This window comes from Sceloporus undulatus, chromosome 4 (assembly GCF_019175285.1).
Source record: "Sceloporus undulatus isolate JIND9_A2432 ecotype Alabama chromosome 4, SceUnd_v1.1, whole genome shotgun sequence".
In the NCBI taxonomy this organism is placed as follows: Eukaryota; Metazoa; Chordata; class Lepidosauria; order Squamata; family Phrynosomatidae; genus Sceloporus; species Sceloporus undulatus.
In genome coordinates, this window is record NC_056525.1 from 31,713,639 (window position 1) to 31,741,249 (window position 27,611).

At 39.9% G+C, this 27,611-nt stretch overlaps 1 protein-coding gene across 5 annotated transcripts in view; it reads left to right on the forward strand.

The window, feature by feature from the left end:
• Positions 1 to 1,771: 1,771 nt before the first annotated feature.
• Positions 1,772 to 27,611, forward strand: part of PABPC1L (poly(A) binding protein cytoplasmic 1 like) — a 36,419-nt gene continuing 10,579 nt past the window's right edge. For 4 of the 5 annotated variants that reach the window (XM_042461825.1, XM_042461827.1, XM_042461826.1 and 1 more), the window contains exons 1-13: positions 1,775 to 4,291; positions 5,164 to 5,357; positions 6,858 to 6,973; positions 7,879 to 8,018; positions 9,014 to 9,108; positions 9,550 to 9,687; positions 14,868 to 14,963; positions 16,083 to 16,349; positions 20,483 to 20,573; positions 21,461 to 21,589; positions 22,163 to 22,302; positions 24,556 to 24,649; positions 26,436 to 26,566. In XM_042461825.1, coding sequence (XP_042317759.1) covers positions 4,099 to 4,291; positions 5,164 to 5,357; positions 6,858 to 6,973; positions 7,879 to 8,018; positions 9,014 to 9,108; positions 9,550 to 9,687; positions 14,868 to 14,963; positions 16,083 to 16,349; positions 20,483 to 20,573; positions 21,461 to 21,589; positions 22,163 to 22,302; positions 24,556 to 24,649; positions 26,436 to 26,566 — 1,824 coding nt within the window. In that variant the 5' untranslated portion in view covers positions 1,775 to 4,098. Of the gene's footprint in view, positions 4,292 to 5,163; positions 5,358 to 6,857; positions 6,974 to 7,878; positions 8,019 to 9,013; positions 9,109 to 9,549; positions 9,688 to 14,867; positions 14,964 to 16,082; positions 16,350 to 20,482; positions 20,574 to 21,460; positions 21,590 to 22,162; positions 22,303 to 24,555; positions 24,650 to 26,435; positions 26,567 to 27,611 lie in introns of those variants that run through there. The other variant, XM_042461829.1, reaches the window with a different exon arrangement.

Sequence of the window (27,611 nt, forward strand, 5' to 3'; positions counted from 1 at the left end):
TCATTTCCAACTTATAGCAACCCTAAGCCAAACCTATCACAGGGGTTCTTGGGAAGATTTGTTCAGAGGAGGTTTGCCTTTGCTTTCCACTTAGGCTGAGAGAGTGTCAAACCACTGCATCATGCTGGCTTTGTACATAAGGACTGATATTTGATATTAGTACAGGCTGAGTCTCCCTTATCCAGAATCCCAGAATATAAAATATTCCAAAATTATGGGTGGTTGAAATTAGCTTTCTGATAATTCAATGTACACAAACTTGGTTTCATGGATAAAATTATTTAAAATATTGTGTATAAAATTACCTTCAGTCAATATGCATAAGAAACATAAATGAATTTCATGTTTAGACTTAGGTCCCATCTCCAAGATATCTCATTATGTATATGCAAATATTACAAAATCTGAAAAAATCTAAAAGCCAAAATGCTTCTGGTCCAAAGCATTTTTGGATAAGGGAGACTCAACCTGTACATGTGATTTAAGAGAGTTTAGCTGAAACCTGGATTTGGATGTGGTATCCCTTTTTCTGTTAGTTTGGTGGTGCAGAATTCCTAACCCTGGTACTAAAGCTCCCAGAATCCCTTTCCATTGATCATGCTGGCTAGGCCTTCTGGGAGTTTGAGCTCAACATGCCTAGAACAGGGCCAGAGGTTCTTGTGCTTGGTAAAGATTGAATAGTTCTAAAGAAAAATACAGGTCTAATAGATATGTATAGACTGTCAGTATTAAGACAGTCCTACACATCCACTTTATTTGTAAAGCGGCTTGTTTCCCCAGAGCTGAATTCTCTTTACTTCTACTACTGCTGAATTAACTTTCTGGAGCAGGTGTGTTGAACTGCAGCTCCCAGAAGCCCCAGTCACTGTGGCCAAATGCCAAGAATCCTGGGAGCTGAAGTCCAATACCTGAAGAACCAAAATTTCTGGACAATAGATGTGGGATCAGTGACATGAGAGTTCAGCTCCATGCTGAACAGAGATAGCAAGTATTACAGGGAAAATCAACTTTAATTTGCAAAGATCCAGCTGGTTTTGGACTCTGCCCCTGATCAGGATAGCCAACAGTGAGGAATGTCAGGAGTAACAACTCTACAACATCTGGAGAGAGATTCAATTTCCAACCTGATCTAATGGCATGGCTCAGATGTTCAGAGCCTGGGGGCAAAGTTATCTAATTGACTTGGCTGGTTGGTAGATCCTGGGATCTGTAGTTTAGAAAAGTAACTTTTCCAAGCTCTGGATATGATGAGAACAAGTCCTGGGTGGCTACACCTGTTACTTTGAAGGGTAGAGGTGGGGCCAAGGACTTCTGAGAGTTACCGCCACATTAGAGAGCACCTGGGCTGAAGGTGAGCTTTTTGCTAGAGGTCTTGGATAAAGCCACATGTGTGAGTGTTACTGGTGGGGAGGGAGCTGAGTGGTGAATGGAAAGTTGTTGGAAGTATATGTGATGTTGGATATATTTACTTGAGCACTTTGTTTAGGAGGTCTAATTCTGAGAGTAAGTGTGCAGCATGAAGGAGTGCAGTAATATAAGCTGGTGTAAAGTTAACTTTCAGAATTTGTTTCCTTTCTCTCCCCACTCCAGCCTTGCATAAGCTTTGTTTTTGTTGTTGTTGTGTGCAAGTTATTTCCAACTTACAGCAACCATAAGGCAAAGCTATCATGGGGTTGTCTTGGCAAATTTATTCAGAGAGGGTTTGCCATTGCCATCCTCTGAGGCTGAGAGAGTGTGGCTTGCCCAAGGTCAGCCAGAATGTTTCATGGCCAAGCCAGAATTTGAACTCTGATTGATTCTCCTGGAAATGTATCTGTTTTCACCTCAGTGAAAGCTCATGTGATGCATAGGTGGAGATGTGGGATAAAATCCCATTTGCTCAGTAACTTTGGATCAGCCACTGTCTTTCAGGGTAATCCAACGTCACAGGGTTGTTTTTAATGTAAGTAAGTGGGAATGAGTTTTGTTTGGAGGAGGATTGGGATAACAATATAACTAATTACAGATGGACAGGTATACCCCAGTTAACTATGTTCCTGAATATTACTACTTTAACAACATTTGCTACCAGAGGCGGAAATAACATGAACAAATAGGGGTAGGGCTATGCACCACACGAAAGAATAGTTCATGTTTCAGCAAACTTTATATTTAAAACTAATAATATGCATATATGAAACGAAGCGATTGGGTCAAGTTAGCCTTGCATAAGTAAACAAAATTAAAATTGAATCTTATAGACAGCACATGAAAGCATCTTCCAAAATATATCCAGGGATAGAATTTTCTTTCAGCGGTCTCTGATTTCCTTATGATTTCCAGTTTTGGTGGCCAAACTTACAGAGCTAGAGTTTTGTTTTTGTTTTTTAATATGCTGGGGTGAAGCCGACCTATCTGCTCTTCTCTTTTTTCTGTTTTGCTGTTCATATATGCTTACCAAAGGCTTCTTGAAGCAGCTGCTGTCTACCTTGCCTGTTGGAGGCAGACACATACAAATACAAGAGGATTGGCAAGAGCAGAATTCCATTCTTTCCCAGCTCAAGGTTCTTGCACTATTCACTATACAGTAGATGCACTGCTGCAACCCAACACCCAAAGTCTGTGTTTCTCTACCGTTTTTCCTCCCAACACCAGTACTGCTAAAAAAAGTTAGCTAGGCAGAGGAAAAGAAGGAAAAGAGGACACTGGGTAATTATGAAAAGTCTTTGTAATAATGGAACTTCTTTCCCAGAAGCTTTGTAAACTGAGGTATGACTATACTTCACATTGTTTGAATGTATGGAAAGGGCATGCACATGCATTTCCATTCTTTATTTTCAGTCATTGTAGGAGACTTGTCGAGTTAGTGTATATGTGTGAATACATGTTTTAGGTTCAAAAATAAAATTTCCTCCACTGCAACCAGTGATGGGAATAGCAGGAGGAAAGGCCACACCAGCTTTGTTTTAAAAAAAAATGTGTTGGGAATCCTTTTTAAAAATACTGTAAAATGGCTGTCTTTTCCTGCCTGTTCTATTCAACAGCTATAATCTTACTGAGATATTCGAACTAGTGTTTGTATGTGATACTTTTGCTAATAAATATATCCTGTAACTACCTTGATCACCTAGCAAAAAGGCTTCCCTCTGAAAACATACATTTAACTGACAGTGTAAAGCAACCTTTCCCAATATAGTTTCTTGCAGTGTTTTGGGAGTATAGTATTCATCAGTCCCAGTTATAACATGGCCAGTGGTTTGAAGTAATGGGAATGTTTTGATCGTTTACCTGTCTCACAAAATGGACTTTGGAAAATTACTTTTTTAAAATTAGGATTCCCAGAATCCTCTAATCAGCATGAGCAGTGGCTAGAATGGCTAGGGGATTCAGGAAGGAGCATCCCAAAGTTTTCCAAGCTCTGGTAAATATAAATATGCAGAAGTATTTGTACTCTACAATCCTTTTAATAATGTCCAGAAAACAAGTTCATTTGCATTCTCCTGGCCAGAATTAATATATAAGCCTAAATCGAACTGTTGATTTCAACAAAAGAGTGGACACAGAAAGTTGTCATAGGTTCAGTGTGTCTGCTGTAGTTGAAAGGACTGAGTTCCTTCCCCTGCCATGACTGTAGCACAAGTGAGCAATGTTTTAAGGTGCAATTTCCATCATTCCTCACCACTGGCTGTGGTAGCTAGTGCTTACAATCCGACAACATCAGGAGGGATATACATTCCTCAATCTTGATGGGACATATTGAATTTTCTGAAAGTGAGGTGTAATCTAAATGAGCAAAGCACTGGTAGTGATGGTGCATATATAATCTGTGAATGTATGTGCCATTCTCATATAAATGGCATACTAGAAAATCTTGGATTAATACAAGGTTCATTTGGGCAACTGTTCAGACTTAATGCTTTATTGATAACCTGTGATTATGTTTACCATACTGTTAACAGTTTCTGCACTGGTCATTTTGAAGGTTCAGTCAGAGATTACATGCAGACTACCCCTGCCTGATCCCGCACCCTGCCATTTTTGTATATCAGTGTCCCTGGTGTGCTGTTTAGGATTAATTAGGTTTTGCTTCACTTCCAAAGTTCCACTGCACGATTGACCATGAATGCTAGTGGCCCAGGATATCCATTAGCTTCTCTCTATGTGGGTGACTTACATCCGGATGTGACTGAAGCCATGTTGTATGAGAAATTCTCACCTGCTGGACCAATCATGTCCATCAGAGTTTGTCGAGATGTTTCCACACGCCGATCTCTAGGTTATGCATATATAAATTTTCAGCAGCCTGCTGATGGTAAGTAGGAATTCTAGCAAATCTCCTCTACTTTTTCTCCTCTACTTTTCTTTTTGTTTGAATTAACAATATTGGCATGCAAATATAATCTACATTCTATTGTACAAACGAAAAAAGGTGGCTATTAAGAGATACTGAAGCACCAATACCTATTAACTTGCACATCATAATGTATCCTTCAAGATCTATATAAGTAGGGTATATGCCAGCATCAGCATTTTTGGACTCTCCTCCAGTCTTGAAAAGCTTCTTCAGAGATTGTCTCAGCCCTTTGGAGCAAGCAGTAAAGATTTTGAGCATGTATAGTAGGGCAGGGAAAATGAGGAACCATATTCCTACCCCTTGCGCTCATATAAGTTGCTTCTATGAGTGCAATGACAGCACTGGATACAAGGCAAATATTCAATAGGAACTCTGCTCATTACCTAATTTTGGATTTTACTGGACTGTCATCTTGCATTTCTGACAAGTTCTGATATCTGCAAGGTAGCTGGTAACTAAACCAGTGGGAAAGAACATTTCAGTGTTCCTCCCTGGCAACAAGTTGTTATGATTAAGTATACCCACTCCAACCATTGTTCTAGTTGCCCCATTACCAAATCCATGCAACCATGATTCCCTTTATGGATGGATAACTTGGACATGCTTATCGTATAGGAAACTATTTCCATTTACAGCTTTAAGGAGTCTCCTTCAGAAGCTACAGTTTCTCTTCTCATACCAGTTTGTTAATCCTTGGCTGTAAAATTTGGAGGTTATCTCTGTGATAAATCAGATATACATAGAAACATTTTAGACACAACTCAGTGTGTTCTTTCTTTCCATATTTGTGTCTGACTTCTGTGTAAATTAATTAGTTTTTCTCCTGCCAGCTGAGCGGGCCTTGGATACTATGAATTTTGAAGTCATAAAAGGTCGGCCCATTCGCATCATGTGGTCCCAGCGAGATCCAGGACTCAGGAAATCAGGAGTTGGCAACATCTTCATCAAGAATCTGGATGATTCCATTGATAACAAAGCCTTGTATGATACTTTCTCCGCCTTTGGGAATATTCTTTCTTGCAAGGTATGCATGACAGTAGCAGTAGTAGTAGTAGTAGTAGTAATGAGGAGGAGGAGGATAACATTTTATTACTTTTCCTTCTCTCCTCAAGGCTTGAGGAGGTACAGCATATTAAAATACAAAACACAATTAAAAAGAAAATACATAAAACCAACAGTTAAAAAACAATACTATAAAAACATTGAAGTACTGTATACACATATGAGTACATTCTTTGAAATATACAAATTAAAAAGTCATGTTTTAAAATTGATTGAGTAAGCCTTCTGGAAGAGATGTGCCTTTAATGTTGTTTTAAATGCCATCAGTGTTTTCAGTTGTCATTCCACAATCTGGGGGCAGCAGATGAAAAGGTCCTCTGGGAAACTGTTGTCAGTCTATTATATTTATTATGTTTATTTATATCCCACCTTCCTCCCAGTACAGGGACTCAAGGCGGCTAATAAATCTAGTCTAGTCTTGGCTGGTTGGAGCAAGCATTTCCCAGAGGACCTGAGCAAAGCACTTCTAGCGATGTGTACAGGGCAGGTTGTACAGTTGTTAATGTGAACAATCTGTCATTTAAGTGTCTCATGAATTTGTCATTTTCTATCAGAAATCATAAAAATGTAGTCACTCTGACTTCAGTCTTTTGTAATTTCACTTGCTGAGAAACAGTTTAAAAAGTAGGACTGAATCCTTCTGGTTAATCCCAATTAGAGCTGAGCCACTGAATCCATGGTTAAATAGTAAGTCAGTTCATATGTGAATCTTGTTAGTCTAATGGGTTTACTCTAACTGGAATTACCAACAGGATTTAGACCAAAATCTAACACTACCTTGGTGGGATCATCTTGTGTGAGATTCCCAATAAATTTTACTTTTTTCCCTGAGCAAAGAATGTTAAATTATCTCTTCTCACCGACCTCACTAGCATCTTTTTGGGAGAGTAAAAGAACATCCTTTTTGGCTGTCATAGCTTCTGCAATGACTCAAAGAAGGAGTACTTCAGTACTGTAGGAAAATTATTGTCATCAGATATTCAGCCCATTCTGCTTTATTTCAAATGCATGACTATTTATTTTTCTAAACTTGAAAAGACCCACCATTTATTCTCTAAAGTGTCCAGGATCGTTGCTCATCACTGGCGGCTATGTTGCTTAGGGTTTCACAGAGATGACTTTGGTAACAATTATGTTGGCACTGGCCTAAAATTAATGTTTCCCTGACATCCTGCTAGCCTTCCCACTACCCTCCACATCTTTTGTGGGGTTACAGTTCAAAGGAGCAGGGTTTTGATGTACATAGGGAACTGTAGAGGAAAGGAGAAAGTTCTCTGATTCTGCTCTTTCATGAGCACAAGTCCAGTGCTGGATCTATTGGATGCCTTGTAATTACTGAACAGAAACTTGTGAAAATTGGGGAAACAAAGAGTCGATTATGGATTTTTTAAAAATGTGGCTCTTTTCACTCTTCTCTTCCCTTCCCTTTCCTTCCCTGCCACCCTCCCACGTGTTTAAACAGGTTGTTTGTGATGAGAATGGATCCCGGGGTTATGGCTTTGTTCATTTTGAGACCCATGAGGCAGCAAACAGAGCGATTGACACAATGAATGGAATGTTGCTCAATGACCGCAAGGTGTAAGTGAAGGCTGGAGGAGAGGAATGGCAGGGATTTCTATGGTGCTCTACATGGTAAACTTTATATAGGTTAAGTATAGATTAAAGTATAGGTTAATATACCAGACGAAGAAACAGAAAAATGGAACCCCAGCGACTAATACAGTTCTATAGTGTTTCTCATTTGGGGAGGAGGTAAAAAGACAGACATATTAAAAGCTGGTTTCTTCCAAGTAAAATAGTTTCCATGTTTCTTATAGGGCTATCAGAGATAGAGTAGCATATAACACCCTCACTCTCTCAGATCTTTATACTGTTCAAGGGCAATCTGTTTTGGCACACAAGGCAAAAAATCTCACGAGTCCTTTTCACCATCCCTGGTACTTAAAAAAAATGAAAATGAATGAAGAAAAATCATAATAATTAAGACATGTATTGCCTTTTCATAATAACCAAAATCTCAGAATTATGAATTTGGTTCAAAAACATCTGTAAGACCACTCTTGTCCACTCCTGAACAAGACCCCTGAACACCCATTTGCTAACAAATATATTAATAAAGAGTAGAAGCTGCACAACTAGAATCCATTCTTCCTCATAAATGCAAAGTACAGACTGGAGTGGTTTTGCCATTGCTAGGGAAATTTATAGTCCCCTCCATAGTTTTTTCACTGCATGTTTAAACTACAGAATATGTGTAGAACTACCTCAAGGCAGAGATTACCATAACTTTCTCCTGAGTTTGTCAATGTCTGGGCTCTGAAAACCTGTTTTGAACCTTCTCTACACTTTTTGGAAGGAAAAAGCTGTCCCTGTTGAACATTTCCTTGCCTGTTAAATAAGAACAATACAGAAAGAATCTCCAAGCTCCTTCTGTACCCAACACCTTTATAAAGTAGTTTCACAGATGTTGCTTACTGTTGCAGTTTTGTTGGTCATTTTAAATCTCGGCGAGAGCGTGAAGCAGAATATGGAGCAAAAGCAATGGAATTCACTAATGTTTACATCAAGAACTTTGGGGATGACATGTGTGATGAAAGACTGCAGGAAATATTCTCAAAATTTGGTAAGAGCAACATTTTAAAAGGACAGTCTGTAGAGATTTTGGTAGGGACATTAAGCCTGAGGCTTCTTGAAAAGAAGAAACAGAATGAGGTCTCTTGCTTGGCTTTTTCCTTATGCTTTGATGTTACTTCATTTATTCTGCAAATAGCTGAAAACACAACAGGCATTGCCAAACAGCACCCCCCCCCCCACACACACACGTTTTCTTGAGCTAGGAATCTGGGATCTTGATGCTTACCTTTAACCATAAAAGTGTTCAAAGAGATCTTGTAGCACCTTTGAGACTAACTGGAAGAAGAAACCAGCAGCATGACCTTTGGTAGACCTGAACCTACTTCGTCAGATGCATGAGGTGGAACCATGTCTTCAACACCTCAGGAAGTAGGCTCAAGTCTACAAAAGCTCATGCTACATCTTCTTTATTTCAGCTAGTCTCAAAAGTGCTACAATATCGCTTTGTATACTGTTGTTCCAGACTGACATGGCTATGCCTTTGAATTCTACAACCATAAAAATTTTGCAACTGAATGTCCTACTTAAGTATATATTGCTGCACAGAGCTGGCAAATAAGAATTGCTTTCCTTTTCTAGTGATTCTAATCTAGAGTTGCCACCTTGATAGATTGCACATTCTCTTGTTTCTCTGATTTCTCTAGCAGGTATGCTGTTTGTGTAGGAGCAGGGATTCATTCTAGGCAATTAAAAATAATCAGGGTATGTAGGACTTATCAAGTGACAGGAATGAAACAAACCTATTGTGCAAACATGCTTATCCTGTAAGCAAGACTTAGAGTAAAAACTTCACCATAGAAAAATTTATGCAAGTCAAATAAGATACATCAGGAGCAAAGGAAATCCCACATGCATGACACCAGTATTTTTCTTGCTCGGAGATTGTTGTTGTTGTTGTTGTTGTTGTAACTTGTGACCTCAGCTCTCCTCTGAGATAATTTGCTGGTGAGCTTGCTGACTTTAAGTTGTTTGTTCTGTTTCCAGGGAAGACCTTGAGTGTCAAAGTCATGATGGATAACACAGGTCGTTCAAAAGGGTTTGGGTTTGTCAACTTTGAAAAACATCAAGATGCTCAGAAGGTAAAATCATCTTTGTTCTTTCTATTTTAGCTTAAAACCTGCTTGTTTTTTTTTCTTGTTTTTCTTATTCTAGTTGGCATAGCTCACAAAAATGAATGATGGGGGAGACACTTGACTTGCAATTGTATGTGTTCATTAGATGTTAACAGGTTGTTTGCACTGGGGTCTCTTTAGAGACCAAACTATTATATGATAAAACTGTCACACATGCCACTGAGATATGAAGCTTTCAGCATCAGCTAAATTGTCTTCAAAGGTAGATGGTGGGTGGAATTTCAGGGCCTAGGGTGTCTCAGAAGGAAAAGCTTTAGAAATGCAAGAAAGCATTAAAACCAGTAAAATCTTTCTGTGATACATATGTCTATCCTGTTGATGAAGAGAGTTGGCACTACATCTCCTCCTCACATCCAACCTTTTTCTTGACACCTGGTTTCCTGGCAGGCTGTTGAAGACATGAATGGGAAGGAGGTCAATGGACGAATGTTGTATGTTGGCCGAGCTCAGAAGAGGATAGAACGTCAGAGTGAGCTGAAACGTAAATTTGAGCAAATCAAGCAGGAGAGAGTGAGCAGATACCAGGTAATATGAAATTAAAATAAACAACAAAAAAACCTTACAAACAAACAAGATGCACATGGGGTGAGACAAAATGTATGAAGCGCTTGTGGTTTTAAGAATCCCAAATTTTGTGGTAGAAATCCATATTGCTGTAGACAGTTTCTCATACACACACACGGCCCCCATGCCTTCACACACTCAAAAAAGAGAACATCTAACTGATAGAAAACTAGATCCTTGCTGCAGTGACCTTAGAAATTTTGAGTGGGATGAGATGACATATCTTTGGCTGGGGGTGAGGAGAAACTTCAGTTTGCAAATAGTGCCCAGATGCTGATGGGGAAATGGTGGTAGTAATTTCTACTGCAGCATTTTAAAGCACTGTTTAATAACACCTACCAATATTCCTTCCTCTCCCAAATTGCATTTCTTCCATCCCAGCAGAAAATGCAATATATCATATTGTGTGACAATAGTGGACAACACTACACTCTTTTTATAACTCACACCCCCCCCTCCCAATCTACAATATGGACACAAAAATGGACTTGTGTTGTGAACAATAATTTTATTTATATTACATCTTTCTCTTCAAAACCTGGTCTGAAGGTCACTATTTCTGACAGAGTAACTATTTAAATGTCTACAAATGTGTGGGGGAGGTCTATTTCCCCCCATAAAACAAAGTCTAAGCAAGAGCTGAGCTAACCAGCTTAAACTTCTGTTTTTGAGGCTATGTTTTGTTTTGGGTAGGATTTCATACTGTCCACTCATACCTGTTTAAATATTGGATCTCTCACTGTGGTAGTAAGTCACTTTTCCACTGGCTTGAAGCCAATATGGTCGATCCAGAAATGAACCAATCTGCCATTCTACACTTGTCTTACCTTGATCCTCAAAATATTAGTCCTAGCCATGACATCACTATAGCTTTTAAAACCACTGAAAGGTTAAAGTGAGCTCATTTCTAACAAATGATTAGGCACAATAATAACTGCATGTTTTCATCATATTTTTAGCTCTGCAAGGAGCTAGTAATTACACTCTTTTAAAAGATAGAATCTGGCTCAACTAATAGTATAAACAGGCATTTACTCTGATGGCTAGACTCTAAGAAAACCCAGGTAACTGGACAATGTAGCAACCCTGTTTGTGGAAGCTGAATTTCAGAATTATCAGTTAAAACTCTGTCTTCACTAAAAATGATAGAATCATAGAATCATAGATCTGGAAGAGACCGCAAGGGCCATCCAGTCCAATCCCCTGCCATGCAGGAAATCCAAATCAAAGCATCCCCAACAGATGGCCATCCAGCCTCTGCTTAAAGACCTCCAAGGAAGGAGACTCCACTACACTCCAAGGGAGTGTGTTCCACTGTCGAACAGCCCTTACTGTCAGGAAGTTCTTCCTAATGTTGAGGTGGAATCTCTTTTCCTGTAGCTTGCATCCATTGTTCCAGGTCCTGTTCTCTGAAGCAGCAGAAAACAAGCTTGCTCCCTCCTCAATATGACATACTTTCAAATATTTAAACAGGGCTATCATATCACATCTTAACCTTCTCTTCTCCAGGCTAAACATCCCCAACTCCCTGAGTCGTTCCTCATAGGGCAAGGTTTCCAGACCTTTCACCATTTTAGTCGACCTCCTCTGGACACGCTCTTTCCAGTAGTCCAGGTGTTTGTGCATTTCAATGGCTTTCCTGTGCATCCTGACATGGTAGTGGTTGGCATGGTCCAGAACTTCAGTGTTTTTAAACCATGCCAACCACTACCATGTCAGGATGCACAGGGAAGCCATTGAAATCCACAAACAGCTGGATAATTTCAACCGGAAAGAAGAAACCCTTAAAGTGAACAAAATTTGGCTGCCAGTTCTGAGGAATAGCAAAATAAGGACTCCGCAAATGCAAATGGGAAACCATTCAGAGTCAGGGGCTTGCCCAGCAGATAATGATCACCAATTAGCAGACATTAATCCTCGTTTGCATTAGCCTCCCAGCCTGAGGCCAGCCATCAGCACAGAACAATACACATGTAAATCACTCCTGCATTCCCAGGCTCACACAGTATATATACACCCAATTTTTCCAGGCAAAGCATTCTCTGACGATGCCAGCCACAGATGCTGGTGAAACGTCATGAAGAAACTCTGCTAGAACATGGCCACATAGCCCGAAAAACCCACATGGATGCTGTCCATGAAAACCTTCGACTTTACATTGCTTTCTTAAAGTTAAAAATATGAACTATACACTAAAGAGATGTATCTTTAGATACAAAGGGTTGCTATGGGTCGAGATCAATGGGAAGGCAGTTAACAACAAGAACAAGATACATGACAGAGAAATGGCAAAGGGAAAAGGCAGGGGATGGAAATGAAGTCAGGCTAACAATCTCAACCTAATGGAATAAGGATGCACATCATTAGAAGAAATAGGAAGAATTAGTAGAAGAAGTTGGAAACCCTAGCTAGTTCTGTCTATTCTCTTACTTCCTAGTGGTGAATAGTCAGTGGTGAAAGCATCACTGCATCTGCCCACAGTTCTTGAAGCTAAGAATTGACTTGCTCTTGAATTTCATTGCTCTAGAAACTAATTCTTCTCTTGAAATTCAAGTAGCAATTAAACATGTGTAATGCTAGCACTCAGTGTTGATTTATGTGGTGTGGGGGAATGAAATTGATTTTAAGTGAAGAGTTTACTTTGGTTTTTAAAAAAGGCCAAGGAATTGATGTGGCTTGTTTACCTAACAGTATTCTAAGTCCTCTGATAAGCACTTGTTAAATCTTGGGCCTTGTTCAACTTTTTAAAAAACAACATTGAACAATAATTTCATTTGACCAACAAAAAGTCACAAACTGGTCCTCTTCATCAAGTGCCTTTCAGATGTTCTGGACTACAGTTCCTATAATCCCTAATTTTTGGCCATGCTGGCTGAAGTTTATGGAAATTTCAGTCTAAAACATTCAGAGGTTACTAGTTTACCTACCGCTTGGCTAGATGGTAAACAAATCAAGAGGGTGTTGTAGCCATCGAGTCTGAACTGGGTCAGTCTTAAAACAGAATGTGGGATGAAGAAGCAAATTATCAAATTGGTCTTTAGGCCAGGGAATGTTATTGGCTTCCAGCTCCTCCAACCAGTATAGCCAGTGGTCATAAATTTTGAGCGTTCTAATATGTTAGAACAGTATATGTTAACATATTATATTATTATAATATAGTGTGATATGATATGTTACAATAGTAGTTGGAGGATCCCTGGTGTCCCCAGTGTTACACTACACAGTTATATTTAAATGAGATTTTAAATGCCCAGAATGTTTTAATTTTTTTTTTAAAAAAAATTGCATATCTGGCTGCAATGATAGTTCATTGTTATTTGTCAGGTTGACTTTCACTTGTGGCCATGCAATGAATGAGAGGCATCCATGAGTTGTCAACTCCCTGCTTAGATCTGGCAAAGTCAAGGATATGGCTTTCTTGACCAAATCAATCCACCTGTAGTGCAGTCTTTTTCTTTTCATGCTGCCTTCCACTTTACTGAGCATTATCACCTTTTCCAGTGAGTCATGTATCATGATGCATCAAAAGAACAATAGCTTCAGGTTAGTCATCTTGGCTTGTAGTGAGAATTCAGGCTTGATTTGCTCTATGATACATACTGTACATTTATTTTTTTGGCACTCCATGGTATCTGTAAAACTCTCATCTGGCACCATATTTCAAACATGTTGATTTTCTTTCTTTTCAGCTTTCAAAATCCTCTATAGAAATTGAAAATACTATTATCATGGATGATGTTGACTTTAGTATTTAATGATAAACTGGCTGAGTATCCCTCATCTGGAATCCCAAAATCAACCATATGGGTGCCTGAGATAGTAACACCTTTGTTTCTGATGGTTCGGTGTACACAGACTTAGTTTCATGCACAAAATTATTATAAATGTTATGTATAAAATTACCATCAGGCTATATGTATACGCTATATACAAAACATAAATGAATTGCATGTTTAGATTTGGGTCCCATCTCCAAGATATCTCATTATTTATATGTAAATATTCCAAAATTTAAAAAAAAAAACTCCAAAGTCCAAAACACTTCTAGTCACAAACATTTTGGGTAAGGGAGACTCAACCTGTATATCTTTGCACTTGAGCATCTTACATGTTTCCTTCATAGCTGCTTTTCTTATTTCTTCATTAGTCCATTTTGATTAGTGATTGAACTTAGGTATAGAGGATCTTTAACTACTTCAATCTTGCTTTATTAATAAAGATCTGAAGCAGAGTATGACTACTTCAACAAGAACTGAGCTGGGATTTGGTCAGTATTAATAATAATAATAATAATCATCATCATCATCATCATCCCACCCTTCTCCCAAGGCTGGGACTCAAAGTAGCTTACAACATTAAAAAACACCATACAGTTAAAAACATAAAAAATAGTATATTAAAATAGAATTAAACTGAAACAATAATTGATACAATAAAGTATAAATCATTATGCAGCTAAGATACTATCTTACTGACACAGAAGCATTTAGTACAAAGGCAATATTATGAGCTTGTTTTTGTTAATTTCCGACAAATTGATTTTGACTTCTGACTGTCCTATGAATGAGGGACCTCCAAGAGCCTCAGTCATCAGTTGTCCTCTTCATGACCTCTTTGACTGAATTAATCCACTTGTAGTGTGGTCTCCCTCTTTTTCTATTGCTTGCCACTTTAGCATCCATTATTGTTGTCTTTTTCAGTGAGTCATGTCATCTCATGATATGTCCAAAGTATCACGGCCTCAGTTTAGTCATCTTGGCTTCTAGTTCAGGCTTGATTTTCTCTAAGACATACTCATTTGTTATCCATAGAACTTGTTATCACATGGTATCCATAGAACTTTTCTCTAGCACCAGATTTCAGATGAGTTGATTTTCTTGCTATCAGCTTTCTTCACTGTCCAGCTTTCACAACATATATAGAAGAAAATGGAAATATGATGGCATGGATGAGCTCTTGTATGAATGTGATACTGCCTTCCCCAACCTAATGCAGAGGGTTAGCTGTTGGATGAGACAACATTTGGTTCCTTTTCAACCATATGACAGCATATTAGTACCATTTAAAAAAAAATGTAACGAGTATATATGTGTTGTAAATAATAAATGTTCAGGAATCTCACTGTACCTATTTGTTTATAGGGGGTGAACTTATATGTGAAGAACTTGGATGATGGGATTGATGATGAGCGACTGAGGAAGGAATTCTCTCCCTATGGAACCATCACCAGCGCCAAGGTAAGACTTGGTCATAAACTAAGTTTGGAAGTAATTTGTTAAAAAAATAATTCATTACACACATACACAGTTAGTATTTAACATTTCACATTTTATTGGGAGATAATTTGGAGGCTGCATATTTTCAGCTCTTGTCAATCATTTTAAATGGTTTTCAACAATGCATTTTTTAAAATTAAAAGTTAAGATGAGACATTAATTTTGTATTTTCTCTAACTTTTTAAGACTAATGAATGCTGATTATTTATTGCTGAATATAAGATTTGCAAGCTCTAGTTATAGAAACATTAGAACATATTAGCACCATTTGAAGTGGAGATATGGCTCTTGTTCTCACCCATAGAAGATATTTCTGGAGTGTATTGATTCCAATGACAACTGTGGGCTTAAGTGCTTGGTTGTGCCCTTAGCGTGCCTTTCATGTCCCCCTGGGGTCCCAAGATGTGTGCAGAACTTTTTTTTAACCATTAGATGAGTGCCCCCTGCAATATTAAATGATATTGTCTAGAAGAAGTGTTACTTCCTTGTCTGCTCTTTTAAGAGACCAAATTCTTATTGGGCCAAGATTATCTCAGGAGCACCAGGTTACTTGCTCTTTTCTTCACTTTGCATTAAGCTTGACTGGAATTCTGGTTGCTGGTACTTTTTCTTTGTGACCTAGTCACTAGAAAACTATAATGAGCAAGGAAGCAAGATAGCAAATTGACTGGAGCACAGGAATAAGTGTGGGAACATTGACAGCTGAGCAGAAATTCTGCAAGGTCTTGATTGCATGGCATGGTAGGGACTCACTTCCAAAATTGCAAATCTTCAGTATAGCGGTTATTTGGCGATTTTAAAAAGCATATACCAATATATATGTTTCTCTTGCTGGTACTGGAGAGTATAATTCATTATGCTTTCTTATAGTCATGGCTAAAGATTTCCACATTTAGCCTTGATTTAGAAACAAGGGCTTAAATCAGTCAATGTACTTGGAACTGGACTTCATATTGTGTATTTGTTTGGGAAAGCTGTCAGTTGGTCCCTTTCTTCGCTATCCATGTCTCTGTGCCTGCAGCGTGCAGATGAGAGTGTCATGATGAGCTCAGTGGCCTCTGTTCTAATTTTCAATTTTAGGTGATGACAGAGGGTGGACACAGCAAAGGGTTTGGATTTGTATGTTTTTCCTCCCCAGAAGAGGCTACAAAGGCTGTGACTGAAATGAATGGGAGGATTGTCAGCACCAAGCCTTTGTATGTTGCATTAGCTCAAAGGAAAGAGGAAAGAAAAGCCATTCTCACCAACCAATACATGCAGAGACTGGCTACCTTGAGGGCCTTGCCTGGTCCACTCCTCTGCTCCTTCCAGCCTCCTCCAGGCTACTTCCTGCCCTCCATTCCACAGGTAAGACCTATAAAGACGCAACTGCTATTAAACATACTAAATACTGTCAGTAGCAACAAAGGTATTTTATCTGACATTGGAAAGGTTATAGGTTTGCAGGATCACAGAATCATAAAATCGTACGCTTGGAAGTTGCCCAGTAGGCCATTTACTCCAACCCCCATTTAGTGCAGTGACTCTGGTATCCTCAACAGATAGCTATCTAGCCTATTTTTGAAGATGGCAAGAGAAAAAGACCTCCACTACCACCTTAGGGATGCATCTATGCTATAGAAATACCATATACAGTGGTACCCCGGGTTACGAATTTAATTCGTTCCGCCGCCGCGTTCGTAACCCGAAATCCTTCGTAAGCCGAAAAAGCCATAGGCGCTAATAGCGAAAGCCGCGATTTCATGCGAAAAAGCACCGAAAAGCACCAAAAAATTTTTCGTAACCCGAAATAACCTTCGTAACCCGGAACAGTTTTTTTCTATGGATTTTTTTCGTAACCCGGAAATTTCGTAAGGCGGCGCATTCGTATCCCGGGGTACCACTGTACACTCAATTATAAGTTGCTGTCATGTAAAAACTGAGGAAGATTAGGGCCAAATTTGATACGACCTGTGGGTAAGTTGAGGGTAAAATGTAGGGGCATGTAGCAAAGGATCTAAAAGGAAGGAGCAAAGAAAAACAGTGCCAAAGAACTTACAAAATTTCAACAGGCTGAATGGATATGAGAGTAGAGCTTCCAGGACAGATTACACTCTTTCCTTTCACCATGGAATGGTTCCTATCTTTCAGTGTGTTAGCTATCCCTCCCAGCTTTGTATCATCTGCAAATATGATAAGGATTCCCTCTACCTACTTGATATGTTATTTTTGAAATATGACTTAATTGTGCCCTTGTCATAATAAAGTGCTCTAGGTACAGGTAATTATTTATAACTCATTACTTCCAAGCTCAGGTTGTGATTGCTTACAGAGAGTCAGGAAGGACATTGGCTGATGTCTGACAACTGAGGTCTCCCTTTTGTCCACCCTTATCCAGCTAATATAGAAAAGGAATGCATATGCTCTTTCCAGAGAATTTCCAATTTGAATCAGAGCAGGGTTGAGTCATTCTGCTGCCAGATCGTGAACGGTACAGGGATGGTGTCCTCATTTGTTTCTATACACTGAAACTGACTAGACTAGGAGTTGAGTCTTACTTTAAGACTAGTGAAGTGAAAGAGTCCTTCAGTATACCTGAGAGCCACAGGTTATTTCAGGGAATGCAAGGCAGATCATAGGATACATGTTCCTTTGTCCTCCAGCACCTTGCTACTGTTTCTTGCTTCCAGCATTTCCTAGTAGAGATGGTTCTCTCACTCAGCCTAATGATAGGACCAGCCTGGAACTAACTGGCTGAGGTATGAGGTGATGATATGATTGTGCCTTTTATTTCCCTCTGTGCATCACTTTACTATGCAATACTTTGCATCATAGACAGGTCACCCATCCAGTCGAAATTTCTGCAAAGGCTGAAATGTACACCATGAATCAGTGGCCCCATTCCCACTGACAGATTTGCCCTGGAAGGAACTGGGCAGATTCAGGGGGGCCCTCCCAAATATCTCCGTAAGCAAGTGCCCACTACAAATCAGGGGCATTTTAACCCGAATGCCCTCTTGGGGAAATCGGGTTTAACATGAAGGCTCCTGCTGTCAATCAAGCGATGGTCATAGGTGATGTTTGTAGCACTCATTGGGGCATTGGCAGTGTGCTTCCCCCCTCCTTTTTTTTTTAAAGGACCAGGCACCACTTGTCAAATTTAAAAACCTCCTCTGTGTGTGTTGTGTGTTGTGGGCATTTGGGTCAGTGCAGGTTATGATCTGCCCTTGGCCCCATTTTCAACCCCCAAATGCAAGCTAATGCCATCTCTGCATCTTGTATCCCCTCTCCTTGCCACCCCCGAATGCCTCATATGCATGTAATAATAATAATAATAATAATAATAATAATAATAATAAATTCCTCACTTCGGAATGCCAGAAAAGGATGCCATGCCATGCATTCTTTAGGCTATCCCTGAATTCCTTAGAGACAGTAGCAAAAGCATGTATCAATTTGCCAAATTGGAAAGAGAAACTTTTGTAACATTCGAATTGTAGCATTCATTTGCAAAGGAAAAAAAGTTTTTTTGCAAAGTACTCTTTGCAACATTTCCCCTTTGCTAGAAGCAGGGAAATGAAAGGGAAAGAGAACAAGCAGCAGCTAGCCACCTTCTATCTATCTATATATCTACCTCAAGCAAAAAACATGCACATTTTTTGCCAAAAATAATTTATAAAATAAAAAAGAGGGGGGGGGGAGGTGCCTGATGGAAGCTCTGTTCATGCCCTGCCTCTGACCTGAACTGAACTGACCCTTTCCCTCCTGCTTACATTCTCTTCAGAGGAGGCTGAGAGAGTGTGGCCTGTCAGTTCCAACTAAAGTAGACCCATGGAATCAATTGGGAATAAAAGGGAAATGCAGCGCAGGCATTCTGATTGTAGCACCCGCATATAACACAAATAATAATAATAATAATAATAATAATAATAATAATAATAATGGCTCTTAAGTTCCAGGAACAAGAGGAAATGAAAGTAGCACAAGCAAGCACACACACATTCTATGTCACCCAAAAAATCATGCGCATAGACTGTCAAAAATCAAAAGATTTCCCTACATCCCTCCTCCAGCTTGGCCCCGCAGCCCAATTTCCCTTGGCAATCCTCCTCCTCCTCCTTCCTTCCCACCCTCCCCTCCCTCTGAGCTGCCCTGGCTCCTTCATCCTCCTCCTCCTGCTCCATTATAGAATGCCCTCCATGGTCCCCTTCTTCCCGCGCCTCCTTCATCCTCCTCCTCCTCCTCCATCACTTTCTCCAGTCCCCCCCGCCCTCCCTCTGACAGCCCTTTGCAACCCCCGTCAGTCACCCTGATTTCCCCTTTAGCCTCCTGTCACCCTACCTCCTGTCAGATTCCCCTTTTTGCATCCAGCCTCCTTCCTCCTCCTCTTTCTCCTCCTTCTCCAATGAGGGGAGGGAATGCTCTGCCCTCAGCCTGCCCTCTGACCTTAATCCCTCCCCTGAACTTGACCCAATCATGATTGAGGGCAAGTTCATATTTCGCGGAACCCGGGTTTTTTCAGAAAAGACAGATTTTGCCCCAAATCTGGATGACTTGGACTAAAGGGCATTTGCTTGTGCATGCCTCTAAATGGATTGTGACAGAATCGGGGCCAATATGAACTTCACGTGGAAGGATTGATTTCTGATCCAGGGTAAAAGGTAGTCTGAATAGGCCCAGAGACTCATCTGCCAGTGGTCTTCTGGATGTTTTGGACTCCAGCTCCCATAATTCCTGATTTTTGACCAACCTGGCTGGGACTTCTGGAAGGTGAAGTCCAAAATGCTTGGAGTTTTAAAGCAATAGTGAGGATTTCTCCCAAATTGTGGAATACACTCTGGCTGTATCTGTACTGCAAAAATAATGCAGTTTGATATGGCTTTAACTGCCATGGCTCAATGTTATGGAATTCTAGGATTCATAGTTTTGTGAGATGTTTAGCCTCCTCTGTCAGAAAGCTCTGGTGCCACAACAAACTAATAATAATAATAATAATAATAATAATAGGATTTATTTATATGCCGCCCAATCACTGGGAATCTGGGCGGTTTACAACAGAGGAGATAATAGATGGTTTCCTGCCCTCAGGCTTACAATCTAAAAGACACGACACAAAAGGAGAAGGGAATGGTGGTGGGAAAGGGGATGAGGTCCAGTGGTTCTTCTCTCCCTCTGGACCAAGGCAGATGGACCGGAGGGAGGGATCTTCTTCAGGCTAGCCCTGGTGGAGCTGGGCCTGCCTATTCTCTCCCTCAGAGGCTGAAGGATGACAGTTATGGAGGGAGGAGCCTCTATCTTCAGGCTAGCCCTGATGGAGCTGGGCCAGCCTAGTCTCTCCTTCACAGGCCGAAGGATGACAGTTATGGAGGGAGGGTGCTCTATCTTCAGGCTAGCCTACAAATCCCAGGGCTGGTATATTCCAAAGTTCTGCATGTTGGATGACAATTCAGTAATCTGTTTATTTTAGTCACTATCTTGCATTCTTTTTTTGTTATATATAGCCACAACCCAGAACGACTTTCTATAATCCAAGCCCTGTTGCCCCAGTCCGCCCTGCTCCTCGTTGGAATGTTCAGCCTTCCAGGTCTCCTTGTGAGTTAATACATATTTTTTATTATTATATAATATATCATATATAATATATTTATTTTAAATAATTGAAAGAACATGTGTGGTAAGGTAGGTGTGCATGATGCTGCACTAGTGTGAAGTTCTGCCTCCCTGTTGGCTGATGCCTGAACTGTGGACGTACTCACACTGCAGAAATAAAGCAGTTTGACACCACTTTAACTGCTGTGACTCAGTGCTATGGCATTATGGGATTTGTAGTTTTGTGAGATATTTAGCCTTCCCTGTCAGAGAGCTTTGGTGCCCCACCAAATTACAAATCCCAGAATTCCATAGCACTGGAAGTTAAAGTAGAGCACATTGATTTACTTCTGCAGTGTGGCAGCAGCCTAAGGCTTCTTAGAATCAGAAACAGTTCAGATACTGCAGTCTAGAGCAACATGCTTAAATATGTGAAGGGATGTCATATTGAGAATGGAGCAAGCTTAGTTTCTGCTGCTGCAGAGACTTGGACATGGAACAATGGATTCAAACCACAGAAGAAGAGATTCCACCTAGGAGAACATCTTGATGGCAAGAACTGTTTGATAGTGGAATACACTGCCTCAGAGAGTGGTGGAATCTCCTTCTTTGGAGGGTTTTAAAGAGAGGTTGGATGGGCAACTCTCAGGGGTACTTAGATTCTGTGTTCCTGCATGGCAAGGGATTGGACTCGATGGCCTTTAGGGTGTCTTCCAACTCTATGATTCTATATTTTCTATGTGGTGATTTTACTCTGTAGCCTAATGCTCAGTAATTCAAAAAACAAACAAACAAATGAAAACAAAAACAGGGCTCTGTGTAGACATTCTGTGTATGCCATTATATGATGTGTAGGTAAGTTTTCTGATCAAGATATTTGATATCTTCAGCAACCTATCACACAGCCACACCGATCTTGAGGACAAGTGCACCTCCTAGGCGCTTGCTGAACAACATCAGCACTATGAGACAAGCATCCACTCAAGTTCCCAGAGTGCCACCCAATGCCCAAAGAGTGGGTAAGTTAGGAAATGCATATGGCTCATCATCTGATGGAATGCACTGAGTTTGCGTAGTGTATGTGTAAATGAGCTTTCATGTGAATGGTTCCTGCTTTGTTTTTGATAAATGATCCATTAGCAGAACTGAAAGCTCAAATGCAGGGAACATGTTGATACTGAAAGTTTGGAAAGTAAATAATTTCTGCTCACAAAAACCAGTTCTTGGAGACCAAGAAATGGAAGCTGGGAAGGCCTTATTGGAGCAGGAAGCTTCAGCCTGGAAAACAAGGGAGAGATGGGCAGCAAAACATGCTCCCCGTCTGCTGCCTCCAGACAGAGGTTTTACCAAGGGGAGTAATGTTTTAGTCCATGTGCTGCTGGTCTTCCTACTTCTGCCATATACATAGAGTCTTTAATTTACTGTAAATTTGAGGTCCTAGCTGTGTTTGTCATGAAGTGAAGATCCTGAGCAGACCTCAAAGTCCTGCATATCCTAGATTTATCATAATCCTGATAGCTTTCACCATCTTTTCCATCCTTTAAAAGAAGTCCCCTTAAAAGATTTCTAACATGTTGCTGTTTTGATTACAGCCAACATAGGAACCCAAACTGTCAGTGTTCGGGCACCCACCTCACCAACTTTCTCACGTGGAATCTCACAATACAAGTACTCTTCAGCAGTGAGGAACATCCAGCCCTTGAGTGCGGTGGCACCCATGTCAATGCAACAGGTGACTAACCTCTTATCATGGAATTTTTAGAAAACTGACAACATGCTTCAGACTAGAAGCATGTTCTTTCCCCAGTTACTCTTGAACATGGAAGATTTTTGTGATGGTGCCAATAATATGGTTGCATGGATAGGTAGAAAACTGGAGGAAGCTCCTGTACCTTTAACGATTGTGTAAAAGAGAAGATATACATAACTTCAGAATAAATGATGAAGAAAGTAGTTCAAGATTGTTCATATCTTGGCTCAGTCATTAATCACAGTGGGAACTGCATTTAAGAAATCAGAAGACTTGGAAGGGCAGCTATGAAAAAACTAGATGAGATCTTGAAATCTAAGTATATATCATTCAATACTAAAGTTAGGCTTCTCCATGCCATCGTATTGTCAATATCTGGTTGCAAAAGCTGGACAGTGAAGAAATCTGATAGGGAGAAAATCAACTAGATTGAGATATCATACTGGAAAATTGTTCTGTGGATATCATGGACAGCTAAAAAGACAAATAAATGAATCATAGAGCAAATCAGGTCTAAACTCTCCCTGAAAGCCAAGATGACTAAACAAAGTCTGGAGTACTTTGGCCACATAATGAGAAGGCGTGACTTACTAAAAAAGACAATAATGCTTAGATGGAAAGAAGTAGGAAAAGAAAGAGACTGCACTGCAGATAGATAGTCAATCATGGAAGCCACAGCCCTGAGTCTACAAGACCTGAGCAGGGCTGTTGATGATCGGGTAACTTGGAGGTCCCTCAGTCATAGGGGCTAACATAAGTTGAACTTGACTTGAAGACAATTATCAACAATAAGAAGATGGAATTTCAGCAGGTGTTGCATGTTAGCTGGCTGTAGAAAGCCAGCATGGCATTATGGTTTCAGTGTTGTATTGTAACTCTGAAGACCTGGGTTCAATTTTCAGCTTGGCTATGAAACCCACTGGGTGACTTTGGGCAAATCACATGCTCCCAGCCTCAGGGGAAGGCAATAACAACCCTCCTCTGAAGAAATCTTGCCAAGAAAACCCAATGATAGGTTCTCCTTAGGGTCGCTATAAGTCGGAAACAATTTGAAGACACACAAGAACAATAAACATTTGTTAAAATTCCCTCTTCAGCACAACCATTACAGGCATGGGGGCCCTCTCCAGTTTTCAGTCCAGCAAGATTGTTTTAGCACAGAAATTATGAAACTTCTGGCCATCCAGGTGCTTCAGATTACACCCTCCACAGTTTCCTCCCATTAGAGTTGTAGGCCAGGATATTTCAAGGGCTAAGAGTTCTGTAATCTGACATAAAGGAAAGGTGTGAGCATGTTTACTGTTTGCTTATTTTAAACGTTTTTCCAGATAAAACCTTGCTTGAGTGGCTCCATTTACTTGTGCAGGAGTGGTCCAAATGGAACGCACTCATTTGTTTTATGACTCTTTCAACCCTCCATCCTTTGAGGCTTTTCCAACATGTTGAGTATCCCTTATCTGGAATTCAAAATACTCCAAAATACAAAACTGTCCACATGGATGGCTCAGAAAGTAACACCTTTGCTTTCTGATGGTTTGGTGGAGACAAACTATCATCACAAATTTATTTAAAATATTGTGTATAAAATTACCTTCATGCTTTGTGTTTATGGTGTATATGAAACATAAATGGATTTCTTGTTTAGACTTGGGTCCCATCTCCAAGATATCTCATTGTGTAAATTTACAGTGCTTTATAAATAAAGGTTAATAATAATAATCATTATGTATATGCAGATATTCCCAAATAAATAAATAAATAATATTTTAGCTTTTCAGATACGGGATACTCAACCTGTAGTTAATATTTATGACTGACTTACCTCTGCACAGATCTTAGACATTTAAAGATAGTATATTCCTTCTGCCTTTCCATGATGGCTGAGCAAGAAGGAGATTGCTTTCTTCTGGTATGTTTTATTGTTCCAAAGTGGAACCCATGCTAAAGCTGGCATGCAGTCTTGTAGGGAGTTTTAGCTCATATAGGAGGAGTTGCTTACTGTAGTTAAGGGATAGGCAAGCCCTGGTCCTCCTTGTTGACTTGCCACTTGCCTCAGCCCAAGGCAGCATAGCCAGTGGTAAGGGACTATGGGAGTTGTGGTGCAATGCCTGGACGAACACAAGCTGCCTATCTAATACCTGTTGTGATTAGAGCTATGGAGGCTATTTGGTTTTCACTCAGAAACAACTGGAGCACAAATACTACTATCAGTGTATTCTGTTTCTTGGGTCCTAGATTGTAGAACCAGCTGTTCATATTCATGGGCAGGAGCCACTGACAGCATCCATGTTGGCTGCAGCACCTCCTCAGGAACAGAAACAAATGCTTGGTGAGTGGTGACATTTCTTTCATTTAATATGTAGCCCATCTGAAGCACCCTGTTTAGCTACTGATATTTTATTTTATTTATTCTTTATTTGGATCCAGCATGGTGTAATGGCTGGAGCCTTGGAATATGACTCTGGAGGTCAGGGTTCAAATCCCAGCTCAGCAAGTCACACTCAGCCTCAGGGAAAGGCAAAGACAACCCCCCTTTGAACAAATCTTGCCAAGAAAGCCCCATGATAAGTTTCCCTTTGAGGTCACCATAAACTGAAAAATAACTTGAAGACACACAACAAACAACAACAACAATTTATTTATAGTATTTATTTATATATTGATTGCCTCTCAGCCCACCAGGACCCATGAACTGAGGCACTACAAGTAAAAATACCGTCGGACCTTCTTATACACAGATTTTTTATACATGGATTCAAGCATCCACGGTTTGAAAATGTTCCAAAAAAGTATAAATTTCAAATATCAAACCTTGATTTTCCATTTTTTATAAGGGACACCATTTTGCTATGTCATTATATTTAAGGGGACTTGAGCATACACAGATTTTGTTATTCACAGGGGATCTTGGAACGAAACCCCAGCGTATAATAAGGGTCCACTGTATTTAAAACTGTACAGAGATAAAGACTTCAAAAACAAATTAAAATACCATCTAAGTAAAATCCATTTAAGCAATTTAAACCAATTTAAAACTGTAAAAAATAATGAGTGTTGAGGTTGGTTCTGAAACGGAGTATAGTTTCTTTGTTGCTATTCAACATCTTTATCAATGACTTGGATGAAAGAATTGGGGGCATACTTATCAAATTTGCAGATGACACCAAACTAGAAGGAGTAGCTAATACCCCTGATGATAGGATCAAAATTCAAAATGACCTTAATAGATTAGAAAGCTGGGCCAAAGTTAACAAAATGAATTTCAACATAGAGAAATGTAAGGTACTGCACTTAGGGCGGAAAAATGAAATGCACAGATATAGGATGGGGGACACCTGGCTAAGTGAAACTGTGTGTGAAAAGGATCTGGGAGTCCAAGTAGACCACAAATTGAACATGAGTCAATAGTGCGATGCGGCAGCTAAAAAGGCCATGTGATTTTAGGCTGCATCAATAGAAGTATAGTGTCTAGAACAAGAGAAGTAATAGTGCCACTATATTCAGTGCTGGTCAGGCCCCACTTGGAATATTGTGTCCAGTTCTGGGCACCACAATTCAAAAAGGACATTGAGAAACTGGAGCGTGTCCAAAGGAGTGCGACTAAAATGGTGAAGTGTCTGGAAACCATTCCCTATGAGGAACGACTTAGGGAGCTGGGGATGCTTAGCCTGGAGAAGAGAAGGTTAAGGGGTGATATGATAGCCCTGTTTAACTACTTGAAGGGATGTCATATTGAGGAGGGAGCAAGCTTGTTTTCTGCTGCTCCAGAGACTAGAACACAGAACAATGGATGCAAGCTACAGGAAAAGAGATTCCACCTCAACATTAGGAGGAACCTCCTGACAGTAAGGGCTGTCCGACAGTGGAACACACTCCCTCAGAGTGTAGTGGAGTCTCCTTCCTTGGAGGTCTTTAAACAGAGACTGGATGGCCATCTGTTGGGGATGCTTTGATTGAGATTTCCTGCATGGCAGGAGGTTGGACTGGATGGCCCTTGCGGTCTCTTCCAACTGTACGATTCTATGGTTCTATGATTCTATGGGGGCTGTAATTCATTTTAAAAGGTGCTGTTTCCAAACTCGCCATATTGCATTTATCTTTTTTGTTGTGTGTAGGTGAACGTCTCTACCCCTTAATTCATGCAATGCACCCATCCTTGGCTGGAAAGATTACAGGCATGCTGTTGGAGATAGATAACTCTGAGCTGTTGCTTATGCTGGAGTCACCAGAATCCCTCCATTCTAAGGTACTGGAATGTTGTGCTTAAAATCCCATTGCCATGTTATGGTAAAACGTACATTTTGTAACTTAAATACAGTACATTCTGCTGATTTTGCATTTCTTTAAGCTGGTTTATCTCTGTCTGATTACTACTGTCTCCACAGTCGCCCTTTTCCATTCTGTCATTTTCCAGCTAAGTCTATTTTCCATTTGCATTGTATGTGCATGTGGCTGTACAAATGTTTAGTAAAGACTTAAGCAATTATAGCTCTATTTTGTGTTATACACAAAAATACCAAATGTTCTCATGATGAGACTGAATTTCTGGGGATTCTGGCAGTTGTAGTCCAAAAGGAACCTTTCCAAACTCTGCTTTTTTTAAGTGGCAATCCATTATAATTTTAGGGTTTTGTGGGTTTTTCAGGTTATGTGGCCATGTTCTAAAAGGGTTTGCTCCTGACATTTCATTATACAGTACAGTATTATAATGTTAGTTTGAGGATACAGTGGGGGAGATTGCGTGACACATTCTAGAGATGTTCAGTGAGTCATTTGGGCTTTGCTTCTAGTTCTAGAAGGGAAAAGATATAACTTTGTCATACCAAGTAAAGTTGCACACACAGCATGGTAAATTAGTACCATGTAAACCTTTGCTGAGTTCAAATAAAGTATAAGCAGGCCTCAGCTGTTCCCTAACTCATTTCTCTTAATGGTAGACAAACTATTTTTAAAAATGTAACCATGTGTGGCATGAGTATCTGAGACACACACACACACACAAAATCAAGATGGCGCCCCTCTGTTCTGTTTCTCTTAGAAAGAAAGCAAAAAAAATCCCCACAGTTGAAAATGGAGAAAGCAGTTGCTACTGAATATACCACACACAGGGAAAGTAGAGTGAAGTTCTTTCAAATGTTTGGTCCTAAATTTAGGATGGATTACTTGACTATCAAAGCACTAAATGGCTTAATGAAAGATGTAATACTTTTAGGGCTATTGAAAGGATTTTGCAATCTAGAACTGTATGTCAGTTTGCAGAATCCATCTCTGTACAATTATTTGTACAAAAT